This window comes from Pristis pectinata, chromosome 1, assembly GCF_009764475.1.
Source record: "Pristis pectinata isolate sPriPec2 chromosome 1, sPriPec2.1.pri, whole genome shotgun sequence".
Classification (NCBI taxonomy): Eukaryota; Metazoa; Chordata; class Chondrichthyes; order Rhinopristiformes; family Pristidae; genus Pristis; species Pristis pectinata.
Genome location: NC_067405.1, coordinates 15804028 through 15819922, shown reverse-complemented (window position 1 = coordinate 15819922; position 15895 = coordinate 15804028). Strand labels below are relative to the sequence as shown.

The 15895-nt window shown below is 40.8% G+C and overlaps 1 protein-coding gene across 2 annotated transcripts in view; it reads right to left on the bottom strand.

The window, feature by feature from the left end:
* ptpn4a (protein tyrosine phosphatase non-receptor type 4a) overlaps positions 1-15895 on the bottom strand; it is a 179017-nt gene that overhangs the window by 64892 nt on the left and 98230 nt on the right. For both annotated transcript variants that reach the window (XM_052010826.1, XM_052010835.1), the window contains 3 exons: positions 8933-9053; positions 8741-8828; positions 6483-6571 (listed from right to left, as the gene is read on the bottom strand). In XM_052010826.1, the coding sequence (XP_051866786.1) occupies positions 6483-6571; positions 8741-8828; positions 8933-9053 (298 nt within the window). The remainder of the gene's footprint in view (positions 1-6482; positions 6572-8740; positions 8829-8932; positions 9054-15895) is intronic.

The window sequence follows — 15895 nt, the reverse complement described above, 5'->3', positions numbered from 1 at the left end:
AACTACCTAGTGTCTGGATATATAAATCCAAGTTGGTGCAAAGACTGAAATGTGGTGTAAACATTACTATAATCACAACATCTGTGACACACAAACAACCATTTGGCCTATTATGTCTGTAAGCTGTTACCAAACCCAATACCACATTCCAGCACCAGGTTATGTCACGGTTTTTCCAATTACTTTTTAAATGTGATGATGCCTCTGCCACTAGTTCAGACTGAGATTTCACTTATTTCCATTCTAAAGCTTCTACTAATTAGCTGCCTACTTACTAATCTACTACTTACATTTACGTTGCCTGGTTTTTAAAACCCTCTGCTAATGTAAATAGAATCAGATTCTCACTGACATACAGTGGCATGCAAAAGTTTGGGCACCACGGTCAAAATTTCTGTTACTGTGAATAGCTAAGCGAGTAAAAGATGACCTGATTTCCAAAAGGCAAAGTTAAAGATGACACTTTTCTTTAATATTTTAAGCAAGATTACTTTTTTTATTTCCACTTTTTACAGTTTCAAAATAACAAAAAAGGAAAAGGGCCTGAAGCAAAAATTTGGGCACCCTGCATGGTCAGTACTTAGTAACACCACCTTTGGCAAGTATCACAGCTTGTAAACGCTCTCTGTAGCCAGCTAAGAGTCTTTCAATTCTTGTTTGGGGGGATTTTCACCCATTCTTCCTTGCAAAACGCTTCTAGTTCTGTGAGATTCTCGGGCCGTCTTGTAAGCACTGCTCTTTTGAGGTCTATCCACAGATTTTCGATGATGTTAAGGTCAGGGGACTGTGAGGGCCATGGCAAAACCTTCAGCTTGTGCCTGTTGAGGTAGTCCATTGTGGATTTTGAGGTGTGTTTAGGATCTGTGTTTTTTTTTTACAGACAGTGTGATGTTTGCTTCTAGAATTTGCTGGTATTTAATTGAATTCATTCTTCCCTCTACCAGTGAAATGTTCCCCGTGTCACTGGCTGCAACACAAGCCCAAAGCATGATCCATCCACACCCGTGCTTAACAGTTGGAGAGGTGTTCTTTTCATGAAATTCTGCATCCTTTTTTCTCCAAACATACCTTTGCTCATTGTGGCCAAAAAGTTCTATTTTAACTTCATCAGTCCACAGGACTTGTTTCCAGAATGCATCAGGCTTGTTCAGATATTCCTTTGCAAACTTCTGACGCTGAATTTTGTGGTGAGGACGTAGGAAAGTTTGGAGAAAAAAGGGTGCAGAATTTCATGAAAAGAACACCTCTCCAACTGTTAAGCACAGGGGTGGATTGATCATGCTTTGGGCTTGTGTTGCAGCCAGTGGCATGGGGAACATTTCACTGGTAGAGGGAAGAATGAATTCAATTAAATACAAGCAAATTCTGGAAGCAAACATCACACCGTCTGTAAAAAAACTGAAGATGAAAAGAGGATGGCTTCTACAACAGGGTAACGATCCTAAATACACCTCAAAATCCACAATGGACTACCTCAACAGGCACAAGCTGAAGGTTTTGCCATGGCCCTCACAGTCCCCTGACCTAAAAATCATCGGGAATCTGTGGATAGACCTCAAAAGAGCAGTGCTTACAAGACGGCCCGAGAATCTCACAGAACTAGAAGTGTCTTGCAAGGAAGAATGAGTGAAAATCCCCCAAACAAGAACTGAAAGACTCTTAGCTGGCTACAGAGAGTGTTTACAAGCTGTGATACTTGCCAAAGGGGGTGTTACTAAGTACTGACCATGCAGGGTGCCCAAACTTTTGCTTCGGGCCCTATTCCTTTTTTGTTATTTTGAAACTGTAAAAGATGGAAATAAAAAAGTAATCTTGCTTAAAATATTAAAGAAAAGTGTCATCTTTAACCTTATGCCTTTTGGAAATCAGGTCATCTTTTACTTGCTTAGCTATTCACAGTAACAGAAATTTTGACCAGGGGTGCCCAAACTTTTGCATGCCATGAAATTTGTTGTTTTGCGGCTGCAGTACAATGCAAGAACATAGAACAGGCTCTTCTGCCCACAATGTGCCAACACAGCTAATCCCTCTGACCTACAGAATGCCCATATCCCTCCATTTTCCTCTCATATGCCCATCAAAGCCCCGCTTAAAAGCCCCCAATGAATTTGCCTCCACCACCCTAACAGGCAACACATTCCAGGCATCCACCACTCTGAGTAAAAAAATGTACCCCTCACGTCTCTTCTGAACCTATCCCCTCTTACCTTAAATGCATGCCCTCTGGTATTGGATCGCCCAATAATGGGGAAAAAGCTATTGCTTGTCCACCCTATCTATGCCCCTCAATTTTATACACTTCCAACAGATCACCCCTCAGCCCCCGCCACTCCAGAGAAGAGCCCAAGTTTGTCCAGCCTCTCCTGATAGCACCTGCCCTCTAATCCAGGCAGCATCCTAGTAAACCTCCTCTGCACCTTCTCTAAAGCCTCAACATCCTTCCTGTAGTGAGGTGACCAGAATTGCATGTAATACTCTAAATGCAGCCTAACCAGAGTTCTATAGAGATGCATCATAACTTCTTGACTCCTATACTCCATACCTCCATTAATGAAAGCAAGCATTCCATAAGCCTTCTTAACCACCCTATTTACCCTGTATAGCCACTTTCAATGAGCCATGGACTTGCACCCCAAGGTCTCTCTGCTCTTCAACACTGTTAAGGGTCTTGCCCTTAAGAGTGTATTCCCTCCTGACATTAGTCCTACCAAGGTGCAACACCTCACATTTATTTGGGTTAAACTCCATCTGCCATTTCTCTGCCCACATCTGCAATTGATCTATATTATGCTGTATCCATCACCAGTCTTCTACACTATTCACAACTCCACCAATCTTGGTATCGTCTGCAAGCTTACTAACCCACCCATCAACATACTCGTCCAGGTCATTTATGTACATCACAAACAGCAGAGGTCCCAGTACAGATCCCTGAGGAACACCACTACTCACAGGCCTCCAGCCCAAATAAGTCCCTTCAACCACCACTGTCTTCTATGGGCAAGCCAGTTCTGGATCCGCACAGCCTATTTTCTACTGACCCCACGCATCCGAACTTTTTTGATTAACCGATTATGTGGGACGCTGTCAAATGCCTTATTGAAGTCCATATAGATGACATCCACAGCTCTACCTTCATCAATCGCTCTCGTCACCTTGTCAAAAAACTCAACCAGGTTGGTAAGACACGACTTGCCCTGCACAAAGCCATGCTGGCTTTCCCTAATCAAGCCATTGGATTCCAGATGCTCGTATATTTTCTCCAGCAATTCCCCTGCAACTGTCGTGAGACTCACTAGTCTATAGTTCCCCTAATTTTACCTTGTTCCTTTCTTAAATAGAGGAACAACATTAGCCACTCACCAGTCCTCCGGGACCTCACCCGTGGACAAAGAGGACACAAAGATACTGATCGAGGCCCCAGCAATTTCCTCTCTCGCCTCCCTCAGTAATCTGGGGTATATCCCATCGGGCCCCAGGGACTTATGCACTTTAATATTGTTTAGGAGACCTAACACTACCTCCTCCTTGACCTCTAAATGCGCTAACATGTTTCCGCCCTCAGTTCTGATTTCTGCATCCACGTCCCTTTCCTGGGTAAATACTGAAGAGAAATACTCACTCAGAACCTCACCCACATTCTCTGCATCCAAACATAGACTCCCTTTTTTATCCTTAAGTGGTCCTACCCTTTCTCTCGTTATCCTCTTATTCTTGACGTAGGTATAGAATGCCTTTAGATTCTCCATAATCCTACTTGCTAAGGATTTTTCATGGCTCCTCCTGGCTTTCCTAATTCCTTTTTTGAGTTCATTTCCAGCTTCTTTATAGTCCTCACATGTTCAATCTGATCCTAACTTAAGCTCTACATACTTGAACTTAGTCAAGAAGAAAAGGGACATCACTTTTCTGGACATCCAAGGTTCCCTTATTTTGCCATTCATGTCCTTCCTTCTTATCGGGACATACCTATCCTGTACCCTATGTATTTGATCCTTAAACACTTTCCACACGTTCGACGTGGACTTGCCAACAAAAAGGTGTTCCCAGTTTACTCTACCTAGTTCCTGCCTTATGCCTTTATAATTAGCCCTGCTCCAATTAGACTTTCCCATTTACTTGCTCTAGGCCCCTCAGTTTTATACACTTCAATTAAGTCTCCCATTAACCTCTTCAGTTCCAAAGAGTCCCAATCTTCCCCCATGGTCAAACTATTTCCATCTTGGCAACATCCTTGAAAACCTCCTCTGCATCCGCTCCAGTGCAATCACATCTTCCTGTAGTGACCAGATCTGTATGCAGTACTTGAGTTGTAGTTTGACCAGTGTTGTAGAGTTCTAGCATAACCTCCCTGCTCTTATACTCTACATCTGATCTAATGAAGAAATGTACTTCATAAGCCTTTTTAACCAACTTATCAACCTGCCCCACTAACTTTCATTGATCTCTGAACATAGATTGAACAATGCCTTTTAATGCAATTAAATAATTACAAATACTTTCATGGAACACAGAACAGTACAGGAACAGATCTGTTATGCCACCAAACTTAATGCCATGAATTACCAATTTCTATATTTCCTCAAGTTTAAAAAATCCCTATTCTTTGGTACCCAATTGCTAATATCTATTGAATACATTGAGGTTAATCCCTTTAACCACTTTTCAGCACAAGCCACTTTACAGCTCCGAATGCTCATTTACTACACACATTTTATACTGTCTTAAAACAGTCATGTGTTTGTTAAGCCTTATATTCTGTATGAATTCTTTTGCTCAATTTATGCATTGATCTTTCTGTAGAGCTGACTTTATTTTAAAAATACTCGTTTCAATTTTAAAAGTAGCAAGAATGACTAATAGAAACTTGTTTATGTCTTTTTTCCCTCTGTCTCTTAGTATACTACCAATTCATCTTTTCCTTTCCAGTGCCAAAGCAATTGTCTATCATAGTACATTGCCAAAGCCATGGCTATTTATTTTGTTCTTTGCTTCAGTTGGAATTCTCATTATCAACGGAGAAAAATCCATAATCTGATCTATTGAATAGCCTTCATTTTTCAATTATTGCTCAAAATATTAAGTCATCATCAATCGGTCTAAACATTCTTCACTGTAAGTAGACAACACCGAATTCTAAAAACTCAATTCTGGAATATTACAAAAGGTACAGGAAGCTGTTTTCAGGAATGGATAACCATAAAACAATACAGCACAATACAGGCCCTTCGGCCCACCATGTTGTGCCGACCTTCAAACCTCACCTAAGACTATCTAACCCCTTCCTCCCACATATCCCTCTAACTTAAATTCCTCCATATGCTTATCTAACAATCTCTTGAATTTGACCAACGTATCAGCCTCCACCACCACCCCAGGCAGCGCATTCCATGCACCACCCACTCTAGGTGAAAAACCTCGCTGTCGTCTCCCTTGAACTTCCCCTCCCCATTACCTTAAAGCCATGCCCTCTTGTATTGAGCACCGATGCCCTGGGAAAGAGGCGCTGGCTGCCCACTCTATCTATTCCTCTTAATATTTTGTATACCTCCATCATGTCTCCCCTCATCATCCTCCTCTCCAATGAGTAAAGCTCTAGCTCCTTTAGTCTCGTGAATCTTTAGTCTCCTTTAGGACGTGAATGTAATTTAGTAAATTACATTCACGATAAAATTTAAACATTTCAGGATATGGGCTGTCCCTGGTTTATGATCGCCTGACTTATGGACACACCTGCATACTATCGAGCTCCCATAATATTAAATTTAAAAATCTGACATATACATGTTCATTCCTATGAACGGCAGAACTAGTTTCCCCTCTCTCACTTTCTTCCTCTCCACTTTCAGTAATTATTCTTTATCATCAGTCTTATGTGCTTTTGATGCTATTCACTTTTGGCTCATCACATCCAAGCCAACCTTTTGGCCCACCTACATTAATCCCATTTGCCCACATCAGGACCATAGCCTTCTATGCCCCTTAAACGTTGTGAATATATTCAATTCCACCACTTGCCTTAGCAGCGCATTCCAGATATTGACCTCTCACCTTAAACCAATGTGGTCTTGTTTTTGATGCACTTATCAGGAGGAAAAGATTTTGATTTTCTACCTATCTGTGCCTCTCATAACCTTACATATTTCTATCTAGCACAATCACATCCTCCTTGTAGTGTGATGACCATAACTGCACTCTTCCAAGTGCGGTCTAAACAGTGTTTTGTAGCTTACAAGGAGAATCGAAATTTAGGAAAACACATGTCCCTTTGCATCAAATTAACAACTTCAATGACTTGCTTATCTCAAAATTAGAAATTAACATTAATGCATTACTCCTTAAAAGCAGAAAAAATATACCAAGGTGCTTCAGAGAGGTACAAGGGAAAATGGACGTCAGCCTAAAGAGGAAAAATCAAAAAATTTGGTCAGAAGGCCATTTTAATTAAGTCTCAATGAAGAGTAGGCAGAGAGAGCTCTTACCATGGAAAGTAGTTAATTCGTACCCTGCTCTTGTAAATTACAATCCCACTTGACAGCACACCAATCATAATTTCTGTGTTACTTTGATCCTAAAAAGGAGATAATTTCATATCAAACTTTAGGTCTATAATTGCTGGTAAAGATTGAAGGCATAAATCTACAGTCCCAGCCTTCTAGGCCTTTACCTCTACATGAAATATCCTCAATTCCCAGACTTAGAAAATCATGAAATTATCAAAATAAACTAAAAGCTAAATCAAAGTTTGACATGAATTATTCTTCAGTTAATGAGCCAAATATTAAATTGCTTTATTGGAACACTGCAGCTTATCTGAACTTCCAACTATTTTCTTAAGGACTGGATTAACCCAGTAAAAGAAATGTTAAACAATATTTTGGGGAACATCAGGTATATGGTACACTGAAGCCAGGGCAAGTAGAAAAGAAAAGTGAAACTGAAAGTCTGCCAATGACTTATGTGCAGCCTTTAGTTTGAGGCTTGAGATAATCAGATCTCTAAATATTACTCTTGTACAGAGTCAAACTTTCCATCTTTGTATTTGTTTGGTGCAAAATGTGGCACACATGAAGTGCTATGAATATCAAATTTGCATAAGACCAAGTAAATTTAGTCCATCCCTATTAGTGTATCTGATGACTAAATTGTTGCTCTATACTCTTCCCCTATCAATTTACACTTGCAGAAGCAAAGGCACCAGTCCTGATTCTTGTAACATAAACCCAAGTACAAGATGCACAAGAGGTCCAATATCATGAGGGCAATCCCAGATGGGGTTCCATCAGGATGGAATGTCAGTCACTCACATTAGGCATGGAAATAGGGATTCATTCATTGGATCATGTTCATCTCTGAAGAGCCATATTACATAGCTTATAGCTTCAAATTACTGATGAAAACCAAAATAGGATTAAACTTCAGGAGCTTCATAGCAATCGACATCTCAGTCAGTCACTCGATCTCATGAAATCAACTGTGAACATTACATATGCATGCATCCCGCCATGAAATTCAACCACGAATGCATTAAGCAGACCTGACAGTTCTGCAAAAAATATACTCCTTAACCAATGGCTTTAGTTAAAATACTAAGTTACAGCCCTGAATTCCAAGAAACTGATATCTAACTGTTCATACAAATGATTAAAAGGTATATGGTGCATTCAATTTCCATCACCAGTACCTCTTTCAAATAAGAATCAAAATTTAAAATTTATTGTTGGCCAAATTCACTGTGCAATGGCTAGCCTGATGAGGATTTCCAACATCTGCAGTTTTTATTTTATTTCCACTATACAATGCAGATTTGCAGTAAATAAGAGTCCAAAATATAGCTAATTCAACTTCTGATTAGTAAATAAAAAGATGAGTAATAGATATAAATGATGGGCACTATCTCAAGCACAGTCATAGGGCACACGCTTAATTAACTTCCATGATTTTGTCAGAACATTAACAAAACAGAAACAGGCATTCAGTCCTTTGTGCTGGCCCCACCATTCACTGAGATCTTGGCTGATCTTGTACCTGAGTGCCACTTTCCTGTACTATCCCCTATGTCCCTTGATATCATAAAAGCAATCTTGGAGAGAGCATTCCAAAAATTTGTGATCCCCCTTATTATAGTTATGAATCACTGTCACCCTATTTTGAAACTGACTCCTGTTTATAGATACACCAGCTATGGGAAACATCAGCCCTAAATTCATGGTTTAAGATCAGCTCTCATTCTTCTAAACTGAATTTTTGGTCACTGTTATGTTTTGGAATGGTGTTAGATTATGTGAAGTATACATGAGGTATAATTATTAATATTGGACAGTACATGCAAATCATTTTCTTAGAATATTGCAACACTTTCTGGGACTGCACTTGCAGCTGGTCAGCAATGGCCTAACCAACAAATTAATTACATGGGAATCCACTAACTGCTGTGATCAAATATAATAGCAGACCAAACTGAATTGATCTAGGTGATTAACAAATGTGACCTTGATGTCACCCCTTCCCTAATCTCAGTTTTTGTGTGATCTGAAATTAGAGGTGTAAAGATCCTTTAAATAAATGTAGGATTTCACTAAGTAGACACCTTTATGGAGCCTGTGCAGATTTAGAAGCGATAGACAACATTTAAACACGTAGATAAATTCTAACAATGAATTAACCATACTTTGTAGAAATAATGAAGAACTTCAAGTGACATCTGAAGCCACATGTCAAGTGCCATATTTAAACTTACCCTTGCATAGTGCAATTCGACTCCATATAGTTCTAAGCTACGGGCTGTGTTTAAATAATTAAATTCAGATTCTGCTGGAGAGAGTCCTCTGTTTAAAAGAAACAATTAATTTATACAGAGAAATATAATACACAAATGCTTTAGTCAGAAAAAAAAATTCCATTAAGTAGAATGCACACTGGACTAACTCACTTATGCTGCTGATGCAATTTTGCTATCTCCTTTTCAAAGTCTTGAGGCTGGTTGGCGATAAAAGAATAATCAGCGAGGTAACCTGGCAAGTGCTCTGAATTGTTGTAGTCTCCCAGCTCCGCTTTAAAAGAAAATCAATTATTATAGTTAGAAGCAAAAACCACTTCCTCGCTCTGAAATAAAAACACTAGTGGTGTAAACATTTTAGATTATGCTTTTTCCTTTAACTCATTTCCTTCCATAGACACTGGTCATTCAAATTAGATACTTTTCTTCATCATTGAAATTTAAGTTAGTTTTTACATGGGACTAGAATAACCAATTTTTGCTCATGCCAGATATTCTAATGAGGAAGAAACAGGAATCTAGATTACTTCTGCCAATGGCAGAATATTCCAACAATTCCAACCAGAAAATTACACTGAAGATTTCTTGTTATAATGTTTAACTAATATTTTTGCAAATCCTTTGACCAATGAAGGACAACTCAATTTTATGAGCAAGTCTGAAAGCTTGTATATTTAAATGGTGGGGATACCTGCCCATCCCATTTTGAAAAATCAGTTCCTGTATTAATGATTACCTAGTTAAATGGAGTTTAGAATATTACTTGAGGAAAATAATTTATTTTCTTTCTCATTTTTATATTTTCTCATATTTCCTTTGGACACAAGCAGCCATTGGTACCTGTTCCACCTCCCAACAATATTGCTGTTACCCATTCTCTCATGGGAACCAGAGTGAGCAAGTCAATTAGATACAAAATTAACTTGGTGGAAGGAGTCAGAGGGTAATACTGGAGGATTATTTTTCAGATTGCCACCCACCTACTGCAGGGACAATTTGGTGACGAATTAACCTACAAATACTTTGGAATGTGGAGGACATCCACATGGTCACAGGGACCACAATCCTCATGGACAGCACAGGGTCAGGATCAAGCAAAGGTCACTAGAGCTGTATGCCAGAAGCCAAACCATTGTTTAAATATCTGGTTGGACTCAGGACCAAATGAAATTACGACAACGACAAACAAATTAGTAAGTTCAAGAACTTTGTAAAGGAATGAACTAAAGGCATGGAGGTGCCTGGACAAACATTAAAATCATGATTCACCTTAAACTTGTGAACACTGCAGAAGTCTTTAACTGCATGAAGTGAATATCTTCAAAAATATTTTCAAAATCTCAATTTCAGTATCTGCTGCTGTCCATTAATACTACTCTGATGTAAAATATTGGAATGGGCAGATTAATTTCTGCCTGACCTCTTGGCATGATTCAGACTGCAAGCTTAATAGATTAAAAGGTACGTGAAATTGCACAAGTGCCCCAGAAGAGTAGTGCCGTTGTACCACTGAAGTTAAAGAAAGGCCATTTAAGTTCCACATATCAGTATCTTGATATCCCAAGTGATTTATAGGCAATGACATACTGGAAGCATTGTCACTGTTGTCATGTAAGAAATGAGCACCAAATTTGCCCAAAGCAATAACCACCAAATGCTTTCGTGATGTTAGTTGAAAGGAATATTAGCCAGAGCAACAAGGATAACTCCCCTAACTTCTTTAAGACAGTTTAGTGGGATCCTCTATGTCCACGAGAGATCTGACAGGCCGTGGATTTCTATTCATCCCAAAGTTGGCTCTTCCAGCAATACAACATTCCCTCGGTACTGCACTGGGATTTTTGTCCTCGCACCGAATGAAACAGTCAGAGTTATGCAGCACGAAAATAGGCCCTTGGCCCAACTTGTCCATTCTAACCAAGATGCCCATCTAATCTAGTCCCATTTACCTGCATTTGACTCACAGCCCTCTAAACCTTTCATATCCATGCAGCTGTCCAAATGGTAATTCATTCCACAACTTCTACCATAGGCAAGAGTGCTACCTACTCAATAACAGCATACATCATAGAATCAGACATTACTGCACTAGTCATTTGGCTCAGCATTGATGCGAGGATAAAAAGCAATTTACACTATTTTGAGATTCCAACTCTCAGTCTGGAACCTTTTAGGTCCTGGCAATTTTAAGAGCTATCCCGGGGACTTTCTAAATACATTGAAGTTTCCGAGTCCACCACCTTTTCTGGAAGTACTACACCTCCACCATGCTGCATGAATTTTTCCTCAAACGTCTAATCATTCTACCAAAATATGTCCCCTTGTGGCGACTCACCGTCCTTGCAAGCGAACAGGCTTGGTGGTTGGATGCACATTGTCAGAGCGGTGAGGCCCAAGATGGCGCTGGGCCTTTGTCTTCCCTGAGCAACGGGGGGGGGGGGGGGGGGGGGGGGGCGAAGAGGGGAACCCGCGTGTTCGAGAAGTTTTGATGACGTAGCGCATATGTCATTTCCATTTTCGGAGGGCGGGAACCGCACCGCTTAAAAGGCCCGCACAAGGCAGGTAAATAAATCAGTCTGGTTCCACAGCTTGCAGACTCGTCTTTATTCTCGCATCACAGCAGCAGCCGCTACATTGGTGACCCCAACAGTCCAAACAGATTTTGGACCCACACATTGACCGACAACGCAGCAGCCAACGCAGTGGCACTCAAGCTGCCCACCTTTTGGACGCTTCGGCCCCACGTGTGGTTTGACCAGGCCGAAGCCCAGTTCCAACTGTGGCAGATCACCTCCGACACCACACGGTACTACCACGTGGTCAGCTCCCTGGACCAGGAGACAGCCGCCCAGGTTGGAGACTTCATCCAGACTCCTCCAGAGGAAGGCAAGTACCTGGCTTACAAGGCCCTCCTCATTTGGACCTTCGGCCTCTCCTGTTATGAGTGCCCCGCCCGCCTGCTTCATCTCAACGGCCTGGGGGACAGATCTCCATCGGCCCCAATGAACGAGATGCTGGCCTTGGCCAAGGGACACAAGCCCTGCCTGATGTTCTAGCAGGCCTTCCTCGAACAGCTGGCCAACGACATTCACCTGCTGTTGGCCAACGCTGACTTCAGCAACCCATGTAAGGTAGCCGCCTGGGCAGATGTCCTGTGGAAGGCCAAACGTGAGAGTGGTTCGTCCTTCGGCCAAGTCACCAGACTGCGTGCCCAACATCTACCTAAACCAGTCCCAGCAGCTGATTTCTGTTGTCAGAGGGCGGGAACCGCGCTGCTTAAAAGGCCCGCACAAGGCAGGTAAATAAATCAGTCTTGTTCCACAGCTTGCAGACTCGTGTCTTTATTCTCGCATCGCAGTAGCAGCCGCTACACCCTCATTATTGAACACCAGAGATGTACATCCATCTGTTCACCATGCCATCGCCTTCCATTTTTATCCATCACCATTAAATCTTATTTTCCTTTGTACTTGAGTTAACCAATCGTAATGGAATGATACTTAAGATCAATGATAAATGCCACTTTTAATGGAACACATACTTCAACAATGAAGAGACAAATGTTGTGAGGATATAGAAACATACTTGTATCCCACCGCACTGATTTGTTAGCATACTCTTGGCCCTCCAGTCTAACATCTCATATATACCCGCCTCTTTTCCTTAAAAGCAAGGACATCTGCTCATGCTGTGCTGCTGTTGCGCCAGGAACCTGATGCAAATCTCTGCCTCCACAGGTGATACCCCAGCAATGAATTACTCACAGGTCAGTGTGGAGATGCTGCTTGCGTGAAGGCTGTTATTGGGTGGGCCAGCTTTAGTGGCACAGCTACTCAACACTGACATGTGGAGCATAGGGCTAATTCCTCATCAGCAGCAAATACAAATACTATTGTTGGGGACTAGCAGCACCTGACAGACTGCCCAGATCCTACAACCTCTCTCATCACCTCCTGTTGTACATAATTGGTATTGGTTTATTATTGTCACTTGTACCAAGGTACAGTGAAAAACTTGTCTTGCATACCGATCGTACAGGTCAATTCATTACACAGTGTATTGAGATGGTACAGGGTAAACACAATAACAGAATACAGAGTAAAGTGTCACAGCTACAGGGAAGTGCATTGTAGGTTGACAATAAGGTCAAACAAGGTAGATTGTGAGGTCAAGAGTCCATCTCATCGTATAAGGGAACCGTTCAATAGTCTTATCAATGTGGGATAGAAGCTGTCCTTGAGCCTGGTGGTATGTGCCTGATGGGAGAGGAGAGGAGAGAGAATGACCTGGGTGGGTGGGGTCTTTGATGATACTGGCTGCTTCACTAAGGCAGTGAGAGATATAGATGGAGTCCATGGAGGGGAAAGCTGGTACTAGCTACTGTCATCCCTTTTCAGTTGAGCTTAATACCATAGAGAAATTGCTGGGCCGGGCAGAATCGCAGGTTATGGAATGTGGCACTTATCAGGTCTAAATGCAACTATCTTGTATGTGACATTGTACAACTAGCAATTAGAGAAATGTTTTAATATTTTAATACAAACCTGTAGATAATGAAAATATTTCTACTAGTTGGAATCTAGGACTAAAGAGCACAGTGTGAAAATTAAAGCCAGGACTTTCAGAATTAGACAGCGAAGTTTAAATGAGAATTTTGATGAAGAAGCTTCCAACAGGTCCACAGTCTATCAACACACGGAGCACCTAGTATCAATCCTCTCCAATGACCTGTATTCTCAGCACCAACTAGGATGCAGTCTTGAACCCCACAAATACCCACACTGCTTGTTCCAAGCTGCCCAACAACAGCCCCACTGGCACTCTCCACAGTAAGCTGTGGGGCAATTCATTGCTGAATTCACACCAATTCTTGGCACAACAGCACTGTCAATAATAGATCTTTCTATATAATTCTATAGACCATTTTTAACTACAATTTCATTAGCATTCTTAGGCTGGGATTGCATCTTCGGTGCAAAGGGTGGTACCTGTGATAGGTTTTTTCAAAAACACTGACAAGATCAGGTTTCCACTCCTTGAGCAAATGCCACCATTCAATGAGATTGTGGAACTGCATATCCTTACATTTTCACTGACTTTCTTAACATTGTTGTTCATCAAAAAACTCATTTAAACTTAACTTCACCATTGTCTACTCCTGAAAGTCCTGGCTTTAATTTTCACACTGTACGCTTTCATCCCAGATTCCAACAGAACTATTTTCATTATCTACAGGTATGCATTAAATATTAAAACATTTCCCTAATTGCCACTTCTACAATGTCACAACGCAAGATAGTTCCTTTTAGTGCCACATTCCATAACCTACATGCCGTAACCTCAGATCAAGTTACTACAGGTCCAAATTTGAAATCTTGGAAATGGAAGTGTGACTTCACTGTATTTAAAAAGTATGGTGGAATAAGGAACTAAAAAAAAAGTGGAAGGTTTTTGGAGATCTGGAAATGGAAGATACTTAAAATGTGAAACCAGAGTACATCTAAAATGCAAAACATAAGCAAAAAGGTGCATGCAAAACACATGGGAGGTTCTGTTAAAAACAAGTGGTAACTGAAATGAAATAAGGGCATTAGCATGCAAACATAGTTTTTGAGATTGTCGAGGTCGAGCACATTCATTTTTCTCCCAATATTACGATGATTCTTAGGAATGTTTAGAATAAAAGGGAAAGATGGAAGAGCTTCAAAATGTTGGAATAAAATTAACTACCAAGGAAAATACTAAATGTTCAATTTATTCACTATAATCAATACCTGAAAGCACTTCAGTATAGTTCAGAGCTGTAATTTAATAAATCCCATTACATATAGGATTGGGTTAACACCTACAGTTCTTGAATGCAGGTAGCATAACAATTTTACATGAAGAAAAAGCAGTGAATAGCAATTAGCAGATAGCAGATGTATGAGCAATGATGAAACAGAACGAAGCCAAATGTTTACAGAGGGAGCGCTATGTTTGGAGATACAATACAGGATGAAATCAAAATGAAAGAAGGTGGGTTTTCTAAATGCCAACATATCCAAAATTAACTAAGGAATGTAGAAAACTATGAGAATACAGACACGTATGGAGATTAGGATGCTGGTTGCAGCAATTTGGATGTTTAAGCACAGGACAGCACAGGCCAGAGACACTTTCCCACCAGCCATACCCATCAACCCTCACCTGCAGACTACCTCCTTGTATCAAGTGGAAGTAAATCACATTGAGTGAAGACTGAATTGTAATGTAGAAGGTGGGATAGGATCATCCACACAGATTTTTTGGACGTCATAAACACTTGCCTTTATGACCCCCGTGTTACAGCCATTCTGGTAACAGAAATCCACATTTACAGAATTTACAAATCACGACCCAAATATTTCAGATACAGAATAAAACTTGCTCTTACAGACTTTAAGATAAAAAGTTAATAAACACAATTTAAGTTTTTTCAACCCGCATTTCTTGATGCATGCACAAATGGTGCAGCTTTGCATGATGGAAAATCACCAGCATTTTTCTAGGAACAACCCCCCTCTGGTAATGCGGGTGTTGCCTGTGCTGGACTCTGCCATCATTGAATCTCCACCTCACATTAATTGCTCACAATTATTCACAACTAGATGGGCTAGGTCTGTAGAGCTAATTCACTGGTTGTGGGATCACTTAGATAATACCTATAGCATGTTGCACTTGTTTCGCATCGATGCAATCCTGTTTTGCAGCTTCACCAGGTTGTCACGTCATTTTTAAGTATGCCCTATTACGTATCCTGGCATGCCTTGCCATAACCTTAACTGAACCTGGTTTGAAAGTAATGGTACAGCAATGGATGTGCCAGGATATCAGTAAAGGAAAATAAAAAGTGCTGGAAATGCTCAGGAGGTCAGGCTGCATTCTGTGAAGAGGGTAACCAATGAAGTTTCCCAATCAGGTACACTCTTCACTTTTGCTTCACTCATTCTCTCAATATTCAGAGTTGTGCTGACTCATCACTGAAGGAAGGGCTGTGGGTTGTAATCAGCTGGAGATTCCTTTGCACATTTGAGTGCAATGATATAGAGGGCTGCAGGGGATACTCATTAAACTGTATGTCACAGCGCCACCATC